We start from the raw sequence: 27,203 nt of genomic DNA on the forward strand, positions 1-27,203 counted from the left end.
AGGCTACTAAGACTCAGAGCATATATGTTGAGTGGAAAGGGCAGAACCAATCCTTTAGACCATAAGCTTGGATGAGGGTCTGTCTAAAAATCTAAGACTGGTAGTAGCAGGGATTATACTGGACTGGCCACAATTTCTAGGGTTTTTTGGGTTTCGCTTAGCAGTGTCCAAATCCTTTTTTTTTTTTTTTTTTTTTTTTTTTATTTTGAAGGGTTTGAATCATAACAAATATATTGTACGGGGGCTCACTGCCAGGGCAAGTCAAGGGCCAACATGACCAATATTGCCCATATTACAAATATTATACCAAGAAAAGGTAACCGTAAAACAGACACGTGGGCATTTACTGGATAGATATATCAAGCAAATCACAATGTCGTGAAATATTAAGAAGTCTGATGAAACACATTTCCAATTTTCTGGTACAGAAATTATGTAAACCTAGAGCATCCAAGGAGGAAACCTAGGACCAAAAAGGGATAGGAACCAAAATAAGGAGAAGAAAGAAGTAGTAATGAGGCTTGCTCCGCAAGGTAGGCAGTCAGTAAGAGGGAAGGAGAAAAGGGGGTCGAGGAGATGAGGCTAGAAATAAAATTTAGTATGGAGCAGATAACTAGTTTGCCAGATCAGTCTTACCCCAGTCAATTGCAGGACAGGGAGCAAGGCCAGCGAGCTTGCATCCAGGTGTAGCACTACTCCATTAGGGATTGCTGCTGATTTTGAATCCCCCTATAGTCCTGCATAGCCAGTAAGTTAGTATTTTCCACACCAGCTTTCATCTGTAGACAGAAATCCATCCTTGAGTGTTTTTATTTTATTGAGGGGATTAAACTTGGATAGGGTAAGGGGTGTGTAGAATGGCCAAGGGAACCAAAATCTGAGGACAACTTCCTGAACTATTCACAACTTCTCTTCTCTGACACAGTGTTGGAGTGCTATCCAGCAGCTCTCGTATCACCCCAAAAGCTAGATGATGAACTCTTCACCCAGCAATCTGGAGACCATTCCTGAGCAGGGGATCTGACTCCTGTTCCTGTAAGTTAGGGGTACAGTCACTAGTAGAGGGCTAATCTGGTTTCCCACCAGAGTTCTTCCCCTATCCATGGGGTGCAGGTGTACTCACTCAGATCCTCTCCTGTACTGCTTGTGGAATGGCTGCTCTTTCCCTGCTATAGAGGTGGTCCTCTCTCAGTGGGATAGTGAGTCCTGAGTTTTTCTCCTTTTCCAGGCTCGCAAACAGACCCCATCCTCTTGGGCCTCCTGGCACCTGTTCTCCTAAACCTCACATCTTCCTCTCCTTCCACCTGACTCTACTGCTACTGAGCAGGCTCCAACATTTTTTTTAAGGGAGTCAAGCCCCTTGCCAAGCCTCCTCAGATGCAACCACTCCTCAGATGCACCCACTGCCTCCAAGGCCCTCCTCTGAAAGCCTCAGAGCAGGGGTAAATTCCAGAGGGACTGGCCTGCAGAGTCTGTCCTGACAAAAATTTGACCCCTCTGACTATCTCACCTGAGCTGCTCCTCACTAGCAATCAAGGTCTAGCGCCCCCTAGCTTGAATATCGTTCAATCACTGTCTAAGTATCTGGGGGGGAGGGGGGGTACACACTTTCGACGTGTTGAGCAGCTGAATCTACATGGACTACTTGTATCTTTTGCAAGTCATTTGGGTTAAATGGAGTGTTACTGCTGCCGGGTTATCAGCTAGGGCAGTGGTCTCCAAACTGCAGCCCTTTGCTTACCTTTATCCGGCCCATGGGGGCACTATTCTCCCTACTTACACCGTTGATGGGGTACTATTCCTCCCACTGACACCAATGATTGGGCATTATTGCTTCCACTGACACCAATGGGCACTTCTTCTCTTGCTGATTTTTTTTGTACTGGTTTGATGCTTCATATATACATATAGTCATGTGTATAAACTGAGGGTATTTTTGTATAAAGTGTTGAGCACATACAATAATTAGCACTTTACATATAATTTTTTTTCCCTAGCTTTGTTGAATTATTTTGTAGTTTGGATGAGTGCTGTATTTATATAAAAATAAATATTATGGTGCCTAGTGATATATGTAAAATAATAGTGTTGTGCCCACACTGCGACAACAGTGGGGATTCTCAGCTGCCCCTAAAGTGACAGAACATTTAACAATTGTGAATAGGTAGGTGCTAAACTTAGAAAATGTGAACCAAAACAAAATATCATAATTGTATATAATCATCAACAATATTGCTAATGTTTTGCCTCCCAATGGTGTCAGAATCAATGTGAGCCAGTATGGGTATTAAACATAACAAACAATGTGACAATCTTATTCAGACGCAGGGCCATGTACCAAGAGTCCATGTGTCTTCACCACGTACCAATAAAATTAAGTGAATTGCTCACTCACCAAACATATTTGATCCCCGTTCAGGCGGTCAAAAGCACATTTTGTTAGTATATGCAGAAAGGTCAGCCTCTTGCTATCCTAAGATATTCCTCTCAATTCATCGACATACCACAGGACATAGCCCCAAAGGAAGTAATAGAGTGATGTCCAGTAAGCCCAAACAGTAGATGGATACTCTGTAGCAGGCTCTTCTAGCCTTTAAAGGAGTATGGCCAAGAGGCTCAAATAAACCAGAGATTAAACCGTTCTAAGTGCAGCATTTATTATTGAGTGTATGATACAATCTGAAATAAATGCACTCACATGTAAATGTGCCTTGTTGGCCAGCACCAGCATGTACAATCTATAATGGTCCTAAAATGGCCGACGTGCTTTCCAAGTCTCCCTCTCGCTGGGCTGGATGTGATGTCACCGGAGCCTGGAAATGACAGAATCACGGTTCATCATACTTTTCGCCTGGCAGCGTCTTCAGGAAGTGACAACCGCCATATCCAGGCTGAATAAATAAGAGCTAGCTCACGCTGATTGGACAGTATGTAAAAAAAAAAAAAAAACATAAATAATATAAAAAAATAAAATATGTGAAAAAAATGTTTAAAAATTATAATTGTTGGTTATAAACTAATTTGGCTTTTTTTTTTTTACTAAAAAGGTAACAGAATAAATTTTGGCCAAGATTGATGATGAAATATTAATTTGCAAAATTTTATAAGAAAAACCCTTTTTTCCAAAATTTTTGGACATTTTCATTTACATAGCAAAAAAAAATAATAATCCCAGTGGTGAATAAATACCACCAAAATAAAGCTTTATCTGTCTCAAAAAAATGGTAAAAAAGTTATATGGGTACAGTGTTGCATGACCGCGCAATTGTCATTCAAAGTATGATAGCGCTGAAAGCTGAAAATTGCCCTGGACAGGAAGGGGGTAAAAGTGTCCGGACTGGAAGTGGTTAAAGGAATATCCTAGGATAGCAAGAGGCTGACCTTTCTGCATATACTAACAAAATGCACTTTTGACCGCCTGAACCCGGGATCAAATATGTTTGGTGAGTGAGCAATTCACTTCATTTTATTGGTACGTGGTGAAGACACATGGACTCTTGGTACACGGCACTGCGTCTGAATAAGATTGTCACATTTGTTTATGTTTAATCCCCATATGGGCTCACATTGATTCTGACACCATTGGGAGGCAAAACATTAGCAATATTATTGATGGCTGTATTTATATAACTTGTATAGATTTCTTCCTACTGCCGCCAATGATAAGGTACTATTACTACCACTGACATCCACAGTTTGGCATTATTCCTCCCACTGACACCAATGATGAAGTACTATTCTTTCCACTGACACCAATAATGGGGTACTATTCCACCCACTAACAGAAACAATGGGTCACTATTCTTCTTACTGACACCAATGATGGGTACTATTCCTCCGACTGCCAATAATTGGGTATATTCCTTCCACTGATGCCAACAATGGGACTTTCAGCTTTAAGTGTTTATTTAATCCACTCCTACAATGTCAGCAGACCCTCAACATCATTGTGTACAATGCAGGACCAGTGCATTAAAAACTCAGCAAGAGGGAGACCAGTGCATTAAAAAATTTCAAAAAGGGGGGCGGCTGCAGCGATAACCGAGAGAACATTTTTTTCAGCTGGTGATTTCCTACAAGGTAAAGGTAATTCTAGCAGCTTTGGAGCCACTGGATTATTTTTTTGTGCAATGGAAAGGGGTTATACGCCCCCCTGCCGCCTTATCCGGGCTCCCCGATTGCTCAGAGCCCGGTAAGGATGCAGCCCGTGGTATCTGGTTCCTGGGACACACAGAGAGGAACTGATGTTCCTTCCAAGGTGTGACGTCAGAAATCAGAAGCGACAAGGATTTAGTCATCTGCAGTTTCGGGTCCTTGCTTACCTGGCTATTACCGGCCAGTACTGATCTGTGTTGGATCAGCTGCTTTGGAGGCCAGAGGAGAGATCTGGGGTATAATAGTCCCCAGATCTCTTCATAAAGAAGACCTGTCATGGCCCAAGCTATCGCAAGGGATGTCGTTCACCCCTTGTGATAACAATAAAGTTGATATAAAAAAAAAATTAGACCATGTAAAAAGTGTTTTTTCAGAACTACAAGCTATCTGCTGGAGTGGCTGATGGTAGTTATAGTTCATTCATTCACAGAAAACTGTGGCAGAGCCCTGTGTACAGTAATGGCTGCTCTGTTTTTAAATTGTGGGTGCTGGGAAAGGATCCCCCACCCACAGTCAGGCCGGGGGGGGGGGGGGGGGGGGTTGAGGCGGTAGGTACGGGAACATGTTACATATATATATATATATATATATATATATAAATTTATTATTTTATTTTTTTATTTACAATGCAGCACCAGAGACATAACTATGTCAGATGATGTCCCATTGGCTTTTGCTTGTCAATAACAGCCTGTGAGGAGAGTGGGGGGTGGGGTCAAGCAGCACTATTTTTGTCAATGGACATACACAGCCCAACCCATGATTGACCCCGCAAAACTGCAAGCAGCACTCAATAATATAGTTTATGTAGCAATTGTATATTGGTGAACTAAGTTATGCTAAAGCAGAAATACAGGTGCTCTGGACCAAACACAGACCTTACATGGAGCTGTATGCAACAACATGTAAGCCGCTACATGAAAGGACAGTGCAGTTGAGATCGTTTCCTGAATTCTTGTAGTAAGATTTTTGTTGCTGTTCAGAATGAAATTCTGTGAATGCTTCTTTCTCCACCTCTATATTCTTAGCAGAAAACAATGACCATTTATGAGCTCATTGTCACTCCCCTTGTTAAGCATTCTCCCTGTATGTACACAGACGATATCATGCTGTCTGCATTCAGCACAGAAAAGGGGCCTATTTTATAAAAAGTTCAGTTAAAAAAGAAAAAAGCTCTGGGCAAAATAATAATAATTAAAAAAAACTGAAAACATACGCACATGTTTTAGGTCTAGGGAAGAGCATAAGAGGGCACCCTGGCAGCATTGTTTCCCAGGGGAAATATTTAAATTTTTTATGAAGTTGTATCATATTTGGAATAACCATAGCTTTTTTTTTTTTTATATATATTGTCTCTAGTTTCTCACTGAGAACATTTCCATTCATTTCCCCTCCTGAAGACACAACAGGAAATGAAGGGAATTCCCCTTAGTTGTCAGGAATAGTGTCTCCTTTGGAAGATGTTACCTCTAATCCATTTCTGGTGGTAAATCTTAAGGCAGGCCATACATTATACATATTTTCATTCAAATAGCATGTTGAAAAAAAAAAAAAAATGTGCCGATTCCCCATCCACACTATTGAGGTAGACAAGGGGAATCGCTCCCGGTGGGCTATTGTACTTTCATGGTGGTAGCCTTCCCTGCCATCAGAACACAATGATTGGTGTTGCTGGCTATAGCTGGCAGCACTTGGGGGGGAAAAAAATCGACAGGATGGTTGTGAAGTAGTTGATCAATAGATCAACAACCAGTGTGCTCATACATGGACCAAAATTCGGCCAGTCCCTGCTGAACCGGCCGAATGTATGGCTGACTCAAGATTTTTGATTCCTATAATTTTCTGTCCCAGTGACAATGGTCACCAGGAAAAGGACAGGGTGAATCAACCCAGCAAGGATACAGACAATAAAAAACGGAAACTTTTGGAGTTTACACACTATTTTTACATATAAAGCCGTGAATGTGACATTAACCAAACATTCACAGTTGGCGGATCTTTCCCTGTAAGAAGATTCACCTACACTGAATATTTGGTGAATATCATTCACATATATTGCTTTATAAATATCCCTTGAACTAATTTACAACATTTTGGCAAACATTGTGATTTAGTTCATACTATAGATAACGTTTAATAAATATTTTTTAAGGAAAATGATCCCGATGGTTTTTGAAAATCCCAGATCTGGAACAATGAAGACACAAAGAAGTGGTGTGGTCAGAAGAAGTGAGTCCATTCATGTGTTCAGTGTTACCCTGAGCACACATTGAACACAGATTTGTGAGCACACATACACCTCCCCTTCCCGGGCTGTCACCATGGATAGCAGACACACACGCCTCTAAACAATGTGGAGTCACCTCTACTAGTCTGGTGAGTTTATCTGTATCTTCTATCTTTTCCTAATCCTAAAACTTCATTCATTGTGACAGCCACCTACCCCCACCCCCACCCTCCTTAATGGTTGCTATGGGCTATAGCACAGGATTTTCATTTGCCTTCCTTCTGTATGTGGAGCACATGCAGACCTCAGTTTAAAGTGCATCTGAAATTATAACTGTTTTTTTGCTTTATTTTGGATACAGTAGGGAAGGGTTGGAACCTCATTAGTTTTCTTTTCTTTGAAGCTGCTGAAATCATCTAGTACTTCTTTCTTGCAATATACTGTAGATTATTAATAAAAAATATTTTCATAAGAAGCACAGTGGCTAAATGGTTAGCACTTCCACCTGGCAGTACTAAGGTCGTTGGTTCGAATCCCAACCATGGCACATCCTGCCTGGAGTTTGCATGTTCTTCCTGTGCCTGCGTGGGTTTCCTCCGGGTACCCTGGTTTCCTCGCACACTACCAACCCAAGGGACAGCACAGTGGCTAAATGGTTAGCACTTCTGCCTGGCAGTACTAAGGTCGTTGGTTCCAATCCCACCCACAGCACCACCTGCCTAGAGTTTGCATGTCCTCCCTGTGCCTGCGTGGGTTTCCTTCGGGTACCCTGGTTTCCTCCCACACTACCAACTCAAGGGAAAGCACAGTGGCTAAATGGTAGCACTTCTGCCTGGCAGTACTAGGGTCGTTGGTTCCAATCCCAGCCACGGCACCACCTGCCTGGAGTTTGCATGTTCTCCTTGTGCCTGCATGGGTTTCCTCTGGGTGTTCTGGTTTCCTCCCACACTACCAACCCAAGGGGCAGCACTGTGACTAAATGGTTAGCACTTCCGCCTGGCAGTACTAAGGTCGTTGGTTCAAATCCCAACCACGGCTCCACCTGCCTGGAGTTTGCATGTTCTCCCTGTGCCTGCGTGGGTGACATGCTGGTAAGTTAATTGGATCCTGTCTAAATTGTCCCTAGTATGTGTATGTATGAATGTAAGTTACGGACCTTACATTATACACCCCTTGAGGGTTAGGGACTGATGTGAATGTACAATATATATGTAAAGCGCTGTGTAAATTGATGGCGCTATATAAGTACCTGTAATAAATAAATAAAATGTGGTAGGTTAACTGGATCCTGTCTAAATTGTCCCTAGTATATGTATGTATGAATGTGAGTTAGGGACCTTAGATTGTACACCCCTTGAGGGTTAGGGACTGATGTAAATGCATTGTACTTAAAGTGTTACTAAACCCACAACCATAAAATCAGTCTGTAGATGCAGTAAAGCATTCTTGCTATATTCACTGTGGAACCCAAGGGGTTAATCCTCTGCATTGTATAAATTTGCTGTTTGATTCTGACTTCTCTGATTCTCTCCTTATTCCAGTGTCTCATGATAAGACATATCATGTTGAGACACTCTGCACATGCTCAGTTTGGTGTGTATTGCTATAGAGGTTTTTTTTTTATCTCTCTTGGAAGAGTGCATGTGATGCCATTCACAATTAATTTCATTGCACAGGTACATTTGTAGCGCATTTCCACAATGCACGCGTGTGAATGGGGTCGAAGCGGTTTTCCTACCATGCTTTCAGGCTGCAGTACTCTCCTTCAGACAGATGGTGGTGCTGTAGTCTTATTATGTTGAACCACAGGCTTCTATACTTATTGAGTCACTGACCTGAATGTACACTTACGCAGGCCATAGATGGGTCGAAAATCGGCCGATTTTTCGGCTGAAAATAAAATCGGCCGATTTTCGGATCGTTAGTGGGCTATTTGTTCGGCCTTTTTTCGGTATTTTGGCAGATTTTTTTTATCGGTAAAGTTGGAAAAAAATTGGCCAATTTTCGCAGCAATGATGGGCAAATCGGCCGATTTTTTACCGATAAAAAATCTGCGCATGAGCAGTGACCTGCAAGAGGAAGACAAAAAGAAGATAAAGAAGAAGAGGAAGAAGAAGAGGATGAAGAAGAAGAAGAAGAGGATGATGAAGAAGAAGAAGAGGATGATGATGATGAAGAAGAAGAGGATGATGAAGAAGAGGATGATGATGAAGAAGAGGATGATGATGATGAAGAGGATGATGATGAAGAAGAAGAGGATGATGATGATGAAGAAGAGGATGATGAAGAAGAAGAGGATGATGATGATGAAGAAGAAGAGGATGATGATGATGAAGAGGATGACGAGGAAGAAGAAGAGGATGATGATGAAGAAGAAGAGGATGATGAAGAAGAGGATGATGAAGAAGAGGATGATGAAGAAGAAGAGGATGATGATGAAGAAGCAGAAGAAGAAGAGGATGATGATGATGAAGAAGAGGATGATGATGAAGAAGAAGAGGATGATGATGATGAAGAAGAAGAGGATGATGATGATGAAGAAGAAGAGGATGATGAAGAAGAAGAATGAAAAATAAGGAATTCCAGTCCGGCAAAAAGTGTCCCTGCAGAGAGCTCCGCTATTTCTTTGACAGTTCCTTGACATTTACAGCGGTTGCAACAATGTATCTATTTGTTTCCGAATAAAAACATCTGTATCCTAAATGAATACAAATAGATACATTGTTGCAACCGCTATAAATGTCAAAGAACTGTCAAAGAAATAGCAGAGCTCTCTGCAGGGACACTTTTTGCTGGCTGTAGACGGGTTGAAAATCGGCCGATTTTTTTTACCATTGCTGGTAACGTCGGCTGCTTGAACGACCGATTTTTCGTTTTTTAAAAGAAAAATCGGACGTTTTTCTCCCCGTCTATGGCCTGCATAACTGGCCACTTTATTATGTACAGCTTGCTAGTGCCAAAAAAAATATCCCCCACACCAATACACCAGCAGCAGCCTGAACCATTGATAGAAGGCAGGATGGATCCATCCTTTCATGTTGTTTATGCCAAATTCTGACCCTACCATCTGAATGTCGCAGCTGAAATAGAGACTCATCAGACCAGGCAACATTTTTCCAATCTTTTATTATCAAATTTTGGCGAGCCTGTGCAAATTGTAGCCTCCGTTTCCTCCTCTTAGCTGACAGGAATGTCACCCGGAGTGGTCTTCTGCTGCTGTAGCCCATCTGCTGCAAGGTTCGATGTGTTGTGTGTTCAGCGATGGTATTCTGCATACATTGTTTGTAATGAGTGGTTATTTGAGTTACTGTTGCCTTTCTATTATCTCAAACCTGCCCATTCTCCTCTGACATCAACAAGGCATTTTCATCCACACAACTGCCACTCACTGGATATTTTCTCTTTTTCGGACCATTCTCTGTAAACCCTAGAGATGGCTGTGCATAAAAATATCAATAGATCAGCAGTTTTTGAAATACTCAGGCCAACCTGTCTGGCACCAACAACCATGCCACGTTCAAAGTCACTTAAGTCCCCTTTCTTCCCCATTCGGATGCTTGGTTTGATCTTCAGTAAGTTGTCTTCACCACATCTAGATACCTAAATACATTGAGTTGCTGCCATGTGATTGGCTGATTAGCAATTTGTGTTACCAAGCAATTGAACAGATGTACCTAATAAAGTGGCCATTGAGTGTAAATAGTTGTTATAACTTTGCTCTGATTTCACGAGATGCATACTATGTCAGAACATCGAGGCCAGAAAACTAGGAGGAGGAGGTCAGCAATGGCAGCCTCCATATTTCTCCTCTGTATAGGGCTGTTGTGTGGGTGCTTAAATAATCTTAGGGTGCAGAAATGTTTTTTTAAAATTGTCTTTTTGGTGTGTGTGGTTTATAAATATATTTGGACATGGGGGCAGCCATTTTTGCTTATTACAGATGCAGGCCATGCTTCTTGTTTCGTAGTGCTGCACAGTGATTGAGCTTCATTGTTCCCCTATTTCTCTCTCAGTAGTAATCAATAGGTCAGTTTTGACCTGATTTTAAAGCTTGATTTTTGTTTCAGGTCTTTCTGGATTTACAGACATGTCAACAGTGATTCCCTCCCCCCACCCTGTACCCCTGCTACCAGACCCCCCAGTTCGCTCCCCTGGCTTTGCGCCTCGTGGAATCCATCGAATATTACTGCAGAGCCCTCCTTATAGCGATGCAAAGTTAGAGCTGCTGAGAAGACTGAGGAACCCCCTAAAGGAGCAGCACACTTGTGACACCCTGGGCTACCTGACTTGGTTAGAGGTCAGCCGGCTGCCTCCTCTCCTCCCACTGCGCTCGGACCAGCCATATGATAGCGCTGTGTGGAGACAGGTAACTGCGGCCCCAGCCAGCCCCAGACTTCAAGAGCCCATTCCTGCGCCCTCCCGAATGGAGGAGAACACATGGAGTAAGTTTGCTCGCTGCAGCGGGGTTCGGAGAGACGAGAGGGAAGCACGTGCTTTACATATACGGAGCCAAGGAAGAGCGCCTCCTATGGACTCACAAGGGAACATCCTTCCACCTCCTGGGTACAAACGGTGAGTGGACCAAACTGGTTAGTATAAACCATTTGAAGTTGTCCTAGCACCTACTGCCTACTTGTAATATGCTGTGCCCTGTAAAGTGACCCGTTTCCTGAGGTTGCACATATTTCCCCAGAGTGCCTCTGCTCTGCCTGAAACTTCTTCTCTACTTACTTCCTCTGCATGAAATAGGACACGGTTTTAGCTGCTAATCGGAGTAACTGTAAACCTAAACTTGTATTACCAAACCCCACAATTTCATCAAGATTAGCAAAGTTTAATCACTCCAATTCCAGACACTTACACCCCCTTCCTGCTCAGGCCATTTCTCGGAATTACAGCACTGTCACACTTGACATAACAATTACTCAGTAATGCAACAATGTACCCAAATTTCTTTTATCATTTTTTTGGACAGATAGGGCTTCCTTTTGATGGTATTTAATCAGCCCTGTTTTTTGTTTTGCTATTTGCAAATAATTGCAAACATTTAGGCAAAAATTTATTCTGCTGCATTTCTTTGGTAAAAATAACGTAAATCAGTCTATATTATTTAGTCTGTGTGAACTTTATAGAGTCTACAATCTATGGTGTATATATACAGTATTTGTAAATTGATTAGACCTGATGTACTGACTGCTCATTTCATTTTGTGATGCCCCAAAATTTCAGAATAGTACAAACACACCCCAAATTACCCCTTTTTATAAAGTAGACAGTCCACAGTTATTAGTAAGAGGCATGGTGAGTTTTTTTGAAGTTGGGATTTTTTGTCACAATTTTTTCCTAAAGGAAGAAATCAAATAAATAAAAGCAGACATTCTGCTATGCCTCCCAAGCATAGGGATATTACATGTGTGAGACTAGCTGCATAGAGGGGTTTACAATCCAAGGAGGCTTTTTTTTGGAGGTCCTGAAGCACCAAGACAATGGAAACAGCCACAATATGACCAAACTTTGGAAAGCAAACACTCCAAGGTATTTTGTGAAAGGCGTAGTGGGTTTTATTTACTAAAGCTGGAGAGTGCAAAATCAGGCTCATTTCTGCATATAATCCAGCTTCTAACTTCAGCTTGTTCAATTAAGCTTTGGCAATAAAACCTGGAGGCTGATTGGTTTCTATGCAGAAGTGAGCCTGATTTTTCACTCTCCAGCTTTAGTAAATACGCCCCAGTGAGTTTTGAAAATGTAATTTTTTCCACAAGTTTTTGGAAAATGCAGGAAAGAAAATTAATAGGTATGAATATAACACAAAGTAATAATAAAAATAATAGGATATTTCTAACACACATCATAGGCATAGTAAGAAATACATCTAGACACACTTTCTGCTACCCCTTCCGAGTATGGCGATAACACATGCATGAGACTTTTTCATGGCTTAGCCACATAGTCGGACCCAAAATCCAAGGAGCACCTTCAGACATTCCAGGGGAAAAAAAAAGCATCTAATTCCTGGTTAGTTTTTACATTCTTGGAGGCCCTGGAGAGCCAGGACAATGGAAATACCCAAAAAATGACCACATTTTGAAAAGCAAACACCCCCAAGGTATTTTCTAAGAGGCATGCAGAGTCTTTTAAAGACTTAATTTTTATGCTACAAGTTTTTGGAAAATGCAGAATGAAAACTAAAATGTATTTATTACACAAAGTTGTCAATTAATAAGAACTTTTCGAACACACATCATAGGCATACTTAGAATTACAACCCAAAACACATTTTGCTACTCCTTCCGAGTGTGGCGATACCTCGTGTGAGACTTTTTCACAGCCTAACCACATAAGCCCAAAATCCAAGGAGCACCTTAAAGTGAAACAAAAGCTTTGTTTTTGTTTTTTTAATTAAAATAACAAACCTGCTATGTGCAGTTGTATTGCACAGAGCAGTCTTTGATCCTCCTCTTCTGTGGTCCCCCACCGGTGCTCCTGGCCCCTCTCCTCACGCGGGTGCTCCATGTGTGAGACTCACTGCCTGGACTGATTTGATTATGTAACAAAGTTGTTTCTTGTTTATCACACAAATCAGTCGTGTGAAAACCAATATACTGTAATTTTGTTTTACTTTATTAACTGTTTTTTTTATACTGTTGTGGATTTAGTAACACTTTAATGTAGCATTACCTATAGCAGTCACAGCTTCTCTAATCCAAGCAAGCCTAGACTACTGGTATGTTGCTGCTCCCAGGAATGCCATGTTCACTAGCCAGATAATACAGGAGGCTAAAGAAAGGAAGAGCAAAGGAGTTTCTGTGGTTCCAGGAGTGCAGTTGTCCACAGAAGATGGCTGGGACTCGTGTCCTGCAGGCACATAGTCAGTTGGATGTGCAGATGGGTCAGTTCAGGCAGCAGGCAGAGGCATGGTCAGCAAACAGGCAAAGGATTGTTCCAGGCAACAGGCAGTAACATGGTTAATACACAAACCAGGGTTAATACAAGAGACAGGCAGAGGCAACACTGCACTGGTGTGGTGGTGATCAGGAACACTATTACTGGCCACACTGGTCTGGTGACAGTGGTACTTGTGTAGCGGCAATCATGAATACTGTTGCTGGCTTACGCTGATCTAGTGACACTGGGGTCTAGTGTGGCAGAAATCAGGAACATTGCTGCTGACTTTTAATGGTCTGGTGGTACTGGGACTGGTGTGGTGACAATCAGGGCACTTTCAAACTGATGCAGTGCGGGTGCAGCGCAGTGTACCCACAGGTTTCATTACTGCAAGCAGAACTTTTGGTACACTTTCAGAAAGTGCACCAAAACTACCTGATGCAATAGAACTCTATGGCAAAGTGCAGTTAACCTGCACGAAACCTGCAGGTACACTGTGTTGCAGCAGCAGTGCAGGAAAACTGCACTGCATCAGTGTAAAGCTACCCTCAGGGACACTGTTGCTGACTTACACTGGTGTGGTGGCACTACGACTTATGTGGCGGTCATAAGGAGCACTGTTGCTGGCATGCATTGGTCTTCCAACACTGTGGTTGGTGTGGTGGTGATCAAGAAAACTGTTGCTGAACTGGTCGGCTGTGGTGACAATGAAGAACACTGATTCTAACTACACTGGTCTGGCGACACTGCTGTGGTGATTGGAGAATTAATACTGACTGTGCTATGAGGGTTCAATCACTCCTGAGGTTGAAGGGTGGTAAAACCTTGCAGTTGAGCCGCAGTTTTATTGCCTCTTAACCACTGCCCCCTTTAGCTGTAGAGGCAGTGGCCAGGGGTGTACACATGCCATGGCTGCGATGCTTTGCTTCAGAGCTGCGGCAGGAATTACACACACTGTACACCCACCAATTGTGACACACTTAAGTAATTGGTGGTGTTTGTGAGGGGTTCAAGGGATTAAAGCAGGTGGTGAGGCAATACAATGCCTTCTCACTGCCTGTCAAATGCTAATGCTGTCTGAACCAAACATGGATGGCTCCTCAGCGAGCATTGCACATGTGAACAAGTCCTTATGGTAACACTATGACTGGTGTGATGGTGATCAAGGACACTGAGACTTGTGTGGCGGTGATCAGGGCTACTGGGACTGGTGTGGCGGTGATCAAGGCTACTGGGACTGGTGTGGCCGTGATCAGTGCTACTGTGACTGGTGTGGCGGTGATCAGGGCTACTGGGACTGGTGTGGCCGTGATCAGTGCTACTGGGACTGGTGTGGCGGTGATCAGGGACACTGGAACTAATGTGGCGGTGATCAGGGACACTGTGACTGGTGTGGCGGTAATCAGGGACAATGGGATTGGTGTGTTAGTGATCAGGGCCACTGGGACTGGTGTAGCAGTGATCAGGGACTTTGGGACTAATGTGGAAGTCATCAGGGACACTGGGACTGGTGTGGTAGTGATCAGGGACACTGTGACTGGTGTGGAGGTGATCAGGGACACTGGCACTGTTGTTGCGGTGATCAGAGACACTGCGACTGGTGTGGAGGTAATCAGGGACACTGCGACTGGTTTGAAGGTGATCAGGGACACTGCAGCTGGTGTGGAGGTGATCAGGGACACTGTGACTGGTTTGAAGGTGATCAGGGACACTGTGATTGGTGTGGCGGTGATCAGGGACACTGTGACAGGTGTAGCAGTGATCAGGGACACTGTGACTGGTATGGTGGTAATCAGGGACAATGGGATTGGTGTGTTAGTGATCAGGACCACTGGGACAGGTGTAGCAGAAATCAGGGACATTGGGACTAATGTGGAAGTGATCAGGGACACTGGGACTGGTGTGGTAGTGATCAGGGACACGGTGACTGGTGTGGAGGTGATCAGGGACACTGGGACTGGTGCGGTAGTGATCAGGGACACTGTAACTGGTGTAGCAATGATCAGGACCACTGGGACTGGTGTAGCAATGATCAGGACCACTGGGAATGGTGTAGCGGTGATCAGGGACACTGTGACTGGTGTGCTGTGATCAGTGCCAATGTGACTTGTGTGGAGGTGATCAGGGACCCTGTGACTGGTGTGGAGGTGATCAGGGACACTGAGACTGGTGTGGAGGTGATCAGGGACACTGGGACTGGTGTGGCGGTGATCGGGGACACTGGGACTGGTGTGGCGGTGATCGGGGACACTGGAACTGGTGTGGCGGTGATCGGGGACACTGGAACTGGTGTGGCGGTGATCAGGGACACTGGGACTGGTGTGGAGGTGATCAGGGACACTGGGACTGGTGTGGCGGTGATCAGGGACACTGGAACTGGTGTGGCGGTGATCAGGGACACTGGGACTGGTGTGGCGGTGATCAGGGACACTGGGACTGGTGTGGCGGTGATCAGGGACACTGGGACTGGTGTGGAGCTGATTAGAAACACTGACTGGTGTGGCGTTGATTAGGGATACTGACAGGCAACACTGGTCTGGTGACATTGTGCACCTCTCTATTTCTTATGTGATTATGCATCACAGGGGCAGGAAATAAAGGGAAATCTCCTCAGGGGGGTGACAGACAGAAATAAAGAACCTCAGAAGAGAAAGGTAGCATCAAAACCACAAATGAGCCCAAGAAAATGTTCAACATATAATTGATAACACAGTCAATGCATTTCAGGAGTCTGAACGCTTCCCACCTACAATAAAACAATTTTATATTACTTTATTCTAAATTGCTTTATTGTAATAATTGGAACATACCATTTCTTACATATTATGTTAATGTATTCTAAACTGATGGCTCCTTGACACTCTATATTTTGGTTTTTTCATTTTCTGCTTGTAGCCCTGATGAAGGAGGGTGCTCAGACACCAGAAATGTGTGTGTTGTTTTGTTCAATTATTTGATGAATGATTCATATTTCCTTGGACTCATTTGTGATTTGGCACTCGTTTTGCTATCTTTCTGGATTCTGATTCTGGTTACCCCAGTTGGGGTGACCCTGTCTGACAAGAGCATCCTCACCAGGGCCATTGCACCTTAGAAATTGGTTTGACATCCTGCAATATCACTGATTATAATTATCAGTGTATGTACCTCTTAGAACATTCTGACAGTTAAGAACATGACATAAATGTTAACTCTCTATCCAAAAACAAAAAGTAAATAAAGGATTTTACTGGAGTTAAGTTGGCCATACACAGATCAAAATTCAGCTGTTTCAGGAACATTGTGGAAATTGTATTGCGATAAACAGCTGCAGCCACTCAATGCATTCTGACAGCAGGCGGTGCAGGGGGGAGGGGGGGGGCATTTGTCTGTTCGTTTGTTTTTGTTGTTTGAAGAAAAAAAAAATAACAGTGTATGGCTAGCTTTAGGATTTAATCAACCTGTGTAGAGCTGACAAATTCAGACAGTCCCATCTCTGCTAAGAGGGTTGTATCTGTTGTATCTGTCACTTCTCATTCTGCATCCCTGTAATCTGATCTTCCTGCAGCTGAGACTTTTTCACAGCTGTAAAAAAAAAAAGAAAAGCAGGGAAAGCTGCCAGTTCCCAGTGGTAAAGATTAATTATTCATGTATTATGTGTTAACTTTATCCAGGCAAGGAACTAAAAACACTAATAAACAATACATATAATATGTTAAAAAAATTAAGTATTTGTAAAATTGATCATTAAAATCTAATAACATGTTCCAATATCCAAAAGCCTCCAATACAAAATGACAATGCAGGCAGGGAAACAGAAGATAGAGACAGGGACAGATGAAAGACAAAGACAGCTAAACAGACTGATTTCATTTGGTCCAGGAGGTATAAAATGACAAAGGGACATTGCTCATGTTCATTGACAAGAGTGTCAGATGATTGTAATACACAGCTTAATGCCACCTCCCCAAGATGTCCCTCAAGTTTCAAAATTTCAGAGTTTTCAAGTGCACAGTCCTCTTTCTCACATGATCTCTGACCTGTGAAGTGATGAAGAGCAACCAGAGATAGAGAAATAAAGAAGCCTAAGAACCATGCGTATGCAAATAATGTGCACTCATTAACCACTTGCCCTCCTGAGGATTTACCCCCTTTTTGACGAGGCCATTTTTTGCAGTACGGCGCTGCTTTACCTTAACTGACAATTGCGCGGTCATGCAACTTTGCACCCAAATGAAATTTACGTCCTTTTTTCCCACGAATTGAGCTTTCTTTTGGTGCAGTTTGATCCCCTGTGCATTTTTTTTTGCGCTATATACAAAAAAAAGACTGACAATTTAGAGAAAAAAAACAATATTTTGAACTTTTTACTATTAAACATGCCCAGTTAAAAAAATTAAAAAAAATCAAATTTCGTCATAAATTTAGGCCAAAATGTATTCTGCGACATGTCTTTGCTAAAAAAAAAAAAAAATCCCAATATGTGTAAATTAACCTCCCTAGCGGTATGATTATTCCAGATTTTTGGTGCTGAAAGCAGTACCATTATTTTGCATGGAAATTTGACGTTTTATATTTTAGGCCTGTAAGTCTTAGGAATAACTCACTGAAATCTGTCCGAACAAGAGTCTAGTAAACATCCCGGGTATGATAAAATTTGAAACACGAAATCATAAATTATAATTTAATAAATAATCATAAAAAATAATATAATAATAATACATTTAATTCAATAATATAATCAAAACAAAAACACTGAAATTTTAAATATAGTGCCAAGTTCACACATCAGTAGCATAATCGTTTTCAGTGGCTGATGACGAATTTCCCCACGAATCATCACTCAATTCTGCAAGTGGTTCTGATTTACTATCGCTGTTTTCTAGCTGGTCTAAACCCGCTTTTGACCTAAAGGGACGCTTTTTGGACGTCATGGACGTTTCTCAGGCAGAAAGAACAGTCAAAATGCAGGCAGGGCACAGGACAAAGCACTAGGGACAAAATGTATGTGAAATGGTTTGATACAGTAATGTTTTACTATGTGATTTTAGTGAATGTCACTTTTTGATATTTTCAAATTTCCCGCCGTTCTGTCCCCCGTATGTCCCGACGCTCGCAGGGGACGAACCCAGATGACAGATGCCGGCATCCACCGGAGGACATTGCCGGGGACACTGCAGGAGGGACATCGCGGGAGCGCAGAACAAGGTAAGTGATCGAGGGAACGCGGAGCAGCGCCGCATGGTATTCCCGAGTGTAGCTCGGGGTTACCGCTTGTGGTACTGAAACTTTACCCTGAGCTACACTCGGGAATACCACCAGGGGGGTTAATTGGTTTACGGGAAAGTTATAGCGTTTACAAATGGCAGTATAGATAATGTTTTTTTTTTTTTCTACTAGACGGTGATCAGCGACTTTTAGCGGGACTGCAGTGGACATTCTGACATTTAAGGGGAACTAACTTGGTGTCACTAACACCCTAGTGACACAAATACAGTGATCAGTGCTAAAAAAAAGCACTGGCACTGGGCAGGAAGGGTTTAATGTGAGGGGCAATCAAAGGGTTAGCTGTGTGCTGGGACTGTTTTACTAGGGGGTGGGGGTGTTCTTCGCTGTAAGCACACAGATCGGGATTGGCTGTACTGTGCACAGCCATCCCGAGCAGTGTGCTTGAGCTGACCAGGAGGAAGATTGTTTGTAAACAAAACAATCTTCCTTCCCATCAGAGATGCTCGGTAATCACCGGGCACCAGCGGGTAATTACCGGCTGGGACCCGGGGATTGACATCTGCAGGCGCAAATGGTGGCGCGGGTAGGACATGCGTGGTTCACACGTGCCCCTTACCCGGAAATGCAAAATTAGGTATATATATGTGATTCTGCGCACAGGTGCCGCCCTGTAGCAGTATATCTACTATAGGGCGGTCTTTAAGCTGTTAAAGTAGATGTAAACTTACTAAGATCTTATATAATTTCTGACATTCAGATGTCAGTTCAAACGTTATTTTTAATATTTTAAAATCTGCAGCTGTCATTACAATGCTGCCTAGTGATCCTGCCATGAAGGCTGTCATTCAGGCATTTCCTATTATAGGGTGACAACATTCTGTCTCTATCTTAATTGTGCTCCTGTGTTGTCACCCTGTCACATGGGCTTCCGATGGAAACTACAAGTGGCCATTTCAACACACATTACACAGGCATGGTCCACTGTCGTCACCATAAGGGAACCCGCCATGAAAAAAATGCATTGCAGCCATCACTGCAGTGCACATAGACAGAAAGTGGCTGCCCAGTGGCTGAAAGAGATCAGCAAAACTGAGATGTAACAAACAAGGAAAAAGGTAAAAACAAGTATTTTTATTTTATTTATTTTTTTAGATGATAATTGTTTATGCTAACCACTTCAATACCAGACATTTCTGCCCAAGGCCAATTTTCAGGTTTCAGTGCTCTCACACTTTGAATGACAATTGCACGGTCATGCAACACTGTACCCAAACTAATTACCACTGGGGTTTTTATTTCTTGCTAAATTAACAAAAAAAAGACCAAAACTTTTGAAAAAAAAACACTTTTTCTTTATTTCTGTTATAAAAGTTTGCAAATAAATAATTGTTCTTCATAAATTTAGGCCAAGATGTATTCTGCTACATGTCTTTGAAAATAACCCAAATCAGTTTTTATAACTTTCCTACAGACTAAATAATAGAGTTCACAAACTATGGTATATATCTGAAAATTGATCAGTCCTGAAGTACTGACAGCCAATCTAATTTCTTGAGGCCCAAAAATGTCAGAACAGTACAGATATCCCCCAAATGACCCCTTTTTGCAAAGTAGACTGTCCGATGTATTTAATAAGAGGCAAGGTGAGTTTTTTGAAGTTGTAATTTTTTTGGAAAATGAAGAAATTTATAAATTATTTTCACTATTTTTTTTTTTTTACATACCAATGCAGTACAGCATCAGCATATGACTGGTGACAGTACGAAAAAAAAAGATTATTTTTAAAAAATGTTTTTATTTTATTTTTTATTAAATTTTTTCTCTTTTTTTTAAGATGTTTTTCATATTGCACTATGACCAAAGTAGTACAATGTTACCATAGTAACATTGTACTACTTTGGGGAAGTGATCAGTATTTTGTTTTCTTTTTTTTACATACTGTACATTTACATCAGTCCCTGCCCTCAAGAAACTTAAGCAGGCCATAGATGAGTCAAAAACCTGTTCATTTGTTTTCCACATCATTAGTATGCCTGCTGCGACATACGATTTTCGTGCCACAGCCGAAAGTGCCTGATCCAACAGCAGCAGGAAACATCAATAGTACATATGGTGTCTGGAATTCACAAATGTCTTTGCATTAAAATGTACAAATGTTGACCCCTGATGTACGGTACTTAGTAGAGTAGGCCTGAGTGTTTTGAATAAGTATACCAGGAAACATAATGTCTGCTTACAGTATAGATAAAGGAGAAAATATAGCAGGTAAATCTTAAAATAAAGACAACAAACACAAACATATCCAGAACAAGCACATGTTGATTTTGCAAAACAGGCGCGCAAAACAGGTGCAAAAACTGTTTAACAGTGCAAATTTTGTAACGGCGATGGTACAACCAGAAGACAAAACGAATGTCATTTACATTTTTTGCTCAACAGAACATTCAGTTTTCATCTCGTCTATGGCCAGCCTTACAATCCAAGGTCCCTATCTCATATGCATACTTACACATACTATAGTCCATTTAGGTCAGTGGTTCTCAACCTTTCTAATGCCGTGACCCTTTAATACAGTTCCTCATGTTGTGGTGACCCCCAATCATAAAATTATTTACCCAGTAATTATAATTCATGAGTGTCGTTTTACCTCCAATACTGCTGCTTTCAACACAGTAGCTGCTTTTAACAGAGTAGCTGCTTTCAACACAGTAGCTGCTCTTTACACATCGGAAATATGTGTTTTCTGATGGTCTTAGGGGACCCCTGTGAAATGGTCGTTCGACCCCCAAAGGGGTCACGACCCACAGGTTGAGAACCACTGATTTAGATAGAAGAAAATTAACCTGTCAGCATGTTTTTGGAGTGTTGGAGGAAACCCATATAAGCATAGGGAAAACATTCAAACTCCATGCAGATCGTGTCACTTTTATTCATTTGGTGTTTTCATCAGGTACCCATCGCTTGACAGAGGTGCTGTTAGTGATTTGGAACATGCAGTGCGCAGCCCAGAGGAGTCCGGCTTTGTCTCCACCCCCCAAAACCCGCACAAATCTCGAAAGCTGACCCTGCAGAGTAACTCCCCGAATTACAGCCAAATCCTGCGGAGGTATCAGGGGCTTCAGAGAGGGGCAAGGACTGCGGTGCCACATAACAGCAGAATGCCCACACCAAGGACTGCAAAGCAAGTGACCTGAAGAATGCACACAGAGCCGTCAGAGCACTGGTCACCATTGCAACAGTACACTTTGTAGTGCAGAGCCTGGCAAATTCAGAATATTTTTATTATCTAAGGACGTCCACTCATCTACTGACTGTTGAGGATCTGTATGGTACACGCATAAATGTACAGGTTACCAGTAACATACAGGGTTTAGGCATAGCAGCATGCAAAGACATGCAGAGAGCACAACCTACAAGCCCATGTGTTTTTTCATTCTGGCGTTGCTTCAAGATTCTATGCCATACCGCTCTGCAAAGTCCTTTGGCCTGTAAGCAACATGGCATTTGGCGAATACTTTTTAATGGCTTTACAAGTGTAATGGAGCCGACTGTGCTTGGGTACTTCCGTTAGAATACCGTTTCCCTGTCCGAACACCAACAACAGACCATACAAGACTAGATGACACCAGTCTGTCTGAACATGGAACTCTTTATTTGAAACTTGAACTGGCTTTTTATACACTCAGGGGACAGTCCCCCCCTCCCTGAATAATGACACAGGGCGGGGCAATCTACACTTAGCAACAAGAGACACACAGGTATTCAAACTTCACTCCAGCAGACAGTCCCATCAGGAGGGAGGGCTGCTGGAGACACCCCCCCTCCACTAAGCTAATACACATAAATCCCATAATAGTTTGCTCCCAAGCAAGACACACAATAGAACAATGGGATGCAACAACATGGCTTTAAACAGTCAACAACCCCCACCCCACCTATACATGTCTACACAATATTAGGACAGATCACCCTGTACCCCTAACAGGCACAGAGTGAGTTACACATAATAGGGATATGGGGAGCTAAGACAGGGGTCTCCCCACCTCTCCAAAATGAGCTGGGTTCCATGGGCCCCCCACCCAAAGTGACTCCTGTCACAAGAAGTCTATAATTACAGTGCCTTGAAAAAGTATTCATACCCCTTGAAATTTTCTATATTTTGTCATGTTACAACCAAAAAATGTAAATGTATTTTATTGGGATTTCATGTGATAGACCAACACAAAGTGGCACATAATTGTGAAGTGGAAGGGAAATGATAAATGTTTTTCAAGTAAATACCTGAAATGTGTGGCGTTCATTTGTATTCAGCCCCCTTTATTCTGATACCCCTAACTAATATCTAGTGGAACCAATTGCCTTCAGAAGTCATCTAATTAGTAAATAGTCCACATATGTGATATTTAATCTCAGTATAAATACAGCTGTTCTGTGAAGCCCTCAGAGGTTTGTTATAGAACATTAGTGAACAAACAGCATCGTGAAGGTCAAGTGCTTTGGCGTTTATTCATTGGCCAGATAAATTATTAAAATGAATTAACGATCAAGAACTAAATGTGCCTTGCGTTAATGCCCGTTTATCATGTCAAGCATTTTTTGTGCCAAAACGCCACTGCTCCTGGAAGCGTTGGCAGTGGGGTTTTCTTCTGACTCTGAACGCTCGCTCATAAGGCTCACAACACGTTTCAGTGAAGCCCCTCCACTTCCACAGTGATCCCAGTAACAGCCGTGAGTTCTCCTCCTCTTCCTCGCTCATAAGGTTTACAACACGTTTCAGTGAAGCCCCTCCACTTCCACTGTGATCCCAGTAACAGCTGTGAGTTCTCCTTCTCTTCCTCACTCATAAGGCTCACAACACGTTTCAATGAAGCCCCTCCACTTCCACTGTGATCCCAGTAATAGCCGTGAGTTCTCCCCTTCCTCGCTCATAAGGCTCACAACACGTTTCAGTGAAGCCCCTCCACTTCCACAGTGATCCCAGTAACAGCCGTGAGTTCTCCTCCTCTTCCTCGCTCATAAGGTTTACAACACGTTTCAGTGAAGCCCCTCCACTTCCACTGTGATCCCAGTAACAGCTGTGAGTTCTCCTTCTCTTCCTCACTCATAAGGCTCACAACACGTTTCAATGAAGCCCCTCCACTTCCACTGTGATCCCAGTAATAGCCGTGAGTTCTCCCCTTCCTCGCTCATAAGGCTCACAACACCTTTCAGTGAAGCCCCTCCACTTCCACAGTGATCCCAGTAACAGCCGTGAGTTCTCCTTTGCTTCCTCGCTCATAAGGCTCACAACACATTTCAGTAAAGCCCCTCCACTCCCACTGTGATCCCAGTAACAGCCGTGAGTTCTCCTCCTCCTCGCTCATAAGGCTCACAACACCTTTCAGTGAAGCCCGTCCACTTCCACAGTTATCCCAGTAACAGCCGTGAGTTCTCTTCCCTCGCTCATAAGGCTCACAACACCTTTCAGTGAAGCCCCTCCACTCCCATTGTGATCCCAGTAACAGCCCTGAGTTCTCCTCCTCTTCCTCGCTCATAAGGCTCACAACATGTTTCAGTGAAGCCCCTCCACTTCCACTGTGATCCCAGTAATAGCCGTGAGTTCTCATCCTCTTCCTCGCTCATAAGGCTCACAACACCTTTCAGTGAAGCCCCTCCACTCCCACTGATCCCAGTAACAGCCGTGAGTTCTCCTCCTCTTCCTCGCTCATAAGGCTCACAACACCTTTCAGTGAAGCCCCTCCACTCCCACCGTGATCCCAGTAACAGCCGTGAGTTCTCCTCCTCTTCCTCGCTCATAAGGCTCACAACACGTTTCAATGAAGCCCCTCCACTTCCACAGTGATCCCAGGAACAGCCGTAAGTTCTTCTTTTCCTCGTTCATAAGGCTCACAACACGTTTCAATGAAGCCCCTCCACTTCCACCGTGATCCCAGGAACAGCCTTTGGCTAAGCTAAGGCTGAAGAAGTTTCCTTAAAAACGCGGTCTGTGTGTCATAAGAGTGAGGAGGAGGAGAAGTCACGGCTGTTCCTGGCATCACATTGGCCAGCTGCATGATCTGTTCTTAATTTGTTTTAAGCCCTGGTTCACATCTGTGTGATTGTGTGGGCCGCGATTTACGCGAGCACGAGAGTCCATTCATTTGAATGGACTCCCGCGCCTCGGGACACGCTGGGAAGAAGTCCCTGCACTACTCTGGAAATCGTAGCCCGCATGGGAACCGAGGTTCCCAGTATGGTTGTGATTTCCAGTGAAGGGTGGTATGCCATTAGAATTAATGGGTCCCGCATTCCTCTGTGTGAGTGGTGCGGCGGCAGGCATTTGTGCTGGTCTCGCAGCAACACCACCCGCACAGATGTGAACTGAGGGTAATAGAATGCAGGGGAGAGGTTATGGTCTAATAGACCCCTGATGTCCCATGAAAGAGAACCTGCCACTTCAGATATGTTATCACACAGGGGCTTGTCATGAACAATAAAGATTTTACATATTTTTAAGCAGTAAAGGAGCTTTAAAGCAGTAGTAAACCAAAAAAACAAACATTTTGTATATTACAGCTTACCAGTTCTTACATGTAGTGGCTACATTAGTTTTATGTTTTTTTGAGCTGTCCAGCAAAAGTAGCATTTAGAGTGTTGGACCAAACCATTTAACACTAACAGGGGTGCTTACAATGATCAGCTTTTATTCATTTAGCTAAAAACCTTTATCCCAAAAGAAAAAAAAACTGTAGCTGTAACTGCTTAAAAAGGATGGGGCAGCACAGTGGGTAAGTAGTTAGCATTCCGTCTAGCAGCACTAGGTTAGTTGGTTCAAATCCCAACCATGGCACTACCTGCCTGGAACTTGCATGTTCTCCCTGTGCCTACGTGGGTTTCCTCTGAGTAATCCGGTTTCCTCCCACATCCCAAAAGACATGCTGGTAGGTTAATTGGCTCCTCTCTAAATTGGCCCTAGTATGTGTATAAATGCAGGTTAGGGACCTTAGATTGTAAGCTCCTTGAGGGTAGGGACTAATGTGAATGTACGATATATATGTAAAGCACTGCATAAAATTGATGGTGCTATACAAGTACCTGAAATAAATAACTAAATAAGTTCGGGTATTTTTTGTTAATGTAAATCTGCTAGTGCATCTAAAACTGTTACTCTCAGGGCAGCCAGAAAACTGACCATGCTGGGAGGATTGTGCTTCTATGCCTAGCACAGTCAGTTTGAAAAAGAAGCAGTACAAATCAAACAGAACACGTTTTATCACTTTTTAAGTATATGGTACAATATACACATCATCAGGAATATGAAATGTTGGGGTAACATATTATTTAACGATCGATGAGCTGCAATATATTTTATTTTTGTTTTTAGGATTAATAGTGCTTTAATGCAAACCATCCCAGACCGTTCTAGCTACTTGCACTGTAAAGCAATAATCCTCAAAGCTCACTTTTAAACCACTTGAAGACCAGCATGTAAAACCCCCATTTTTCAGTTCCCAGCATTATGATACTTTTACTGACAATTAATCATGAAACATTTTTGGTTGTATTTATTCACTAATGTTTTTTTTCCTTTTTACTATATATTGAAAAATACTTAAAATTGTGAAAAAAATGGTCCCCTTAGTTTCTGTTATAAAACTTTGCAAATAAATAATCCTTCTTCATAAATTTAGGGCAAAATGTATTCTGCTACAAAGTCTAAAACTCTACAGACTCTGCAAACCATGGTGAAGAAACAAAATTAAATTATATTTTTGGTTTTCACAAAGTTGTAATTTTAAGTTATTTCTTACAGCATGAGCATTTTTACAATTACACACCAAAACATATTCTACTTCTTGTGACCATGGGGATACCACATGAGTGAGACTTTTTTGCTGCCTAGGCGAATAGACAGCAAACAGTTGCAAATTAATAAATTTAAAAAATGTATAAGATATTTCTAGCACACAATATGAACATACTTAGAACTATACCCTAAACACATTCTGCTACTCCTCCTAAGTATGGAGGTACCACGTGTGAGACTTTTCACAGCTTAGCCACAAAGAGGGGCCCAAAATCCAAGGAGAACCTTCAGGTTTTTAAGGGGAATAAATTACGCATCTAATTTCCTGACTACCTATCATATTTTTGGAGGCCCTGGAGTGTCAGCAGAGTCTTGAACATTTTATTTTTTCGAAAATTAAGAAAGAAAATTATTTTTTTTCTTACACAAAGTTGACAATTTAACAGCTTCAGTCCTTGGCCAGTTCTGACATTCCACTACTACATGTAAAAATCAGCATTTTTTTGCTAGAAAATTACTTTGAACCCCCCAACATTATATATGTTTAAGCAAAGGCCGTAGAGAATAAAATGGTGGGTATTGTAATTTTTTTTGGCACACGGTATTTGCACAGCGGTTTTTCAAACACGTTTTGGGAAAAAATACACTTTAATGAATTTTAATGCACAGAAACACAAAATAATACCCAATTGTTTGGTAAAATATAAACGATGATGTTATGCTGAGTAAATAGATATCTAACATATTTCGCTTTAAAACTGCACGCAGTCTTGGAGCAGCGAGAAACTATGGTACATTAAATTATCCATACACAATGCTAGAATTTTTGCTGTCACTATACACATTTGTGGCAATACCTCACAAATGTGTAGAACTGTAGAATGAACAAATGATGAGCAAAAGAGTACCTGTGGTTTCAGGAGTGCAGTTGTCTGCATGGGA

The 27,203-nt window shown here is 42.4% G+C and overlaps 1 protein-coding gene across 1 annotated transcript; it reads left to right on the forward strand.

Moving 5' to 3' along the window:
• The first annotated feature begins 10,469 nt into the window (after positions 1 to 10,469).
• Positions 10,470 to 24,365, forward strand: TEX52 (testis expressed 52). The gene is made up of 3 exons (XM_089671884.1): positions 10,470 to 10,954; positions 14,291 to 14,293; positions 21,426 to 24,365. Exons 1-3 carry the CDS (start codon positions 10,470 to 10,472, stop codon positions 21,667 to 21,669), a joined length of 732 nt encoding a protein of 243 aa, XP_089528010.1. The 3' UTR covers positions 21,670 to 24,365.
• Positions 24,366 to 27,203: the final 2,838 nt, after the last annotated feature.

Source organism: Staurois parvus, unplaced genomic scaffold (assembly GCF_062004578.1).
Source record: "Staurois parvus isolate SC_StPar_1 unplaced genomic scaffold, SC_StPar_1.0 ptg000114l, whole genome shotgun sequence".
NCBI lineage: Eukaryota > Metazoa > Chordata > Amphibia > Anura > Ranidae > Staurois > Staurois parvus.

Coding starts and splice junctions, on each gene's coding strand:
- TEX52 (XM_089671884.1), top strand. CDS start 10,470: ATGTCAACAGTGATTCCCTCCCCCCACCCTGTACCCCTGCTACCAGAC.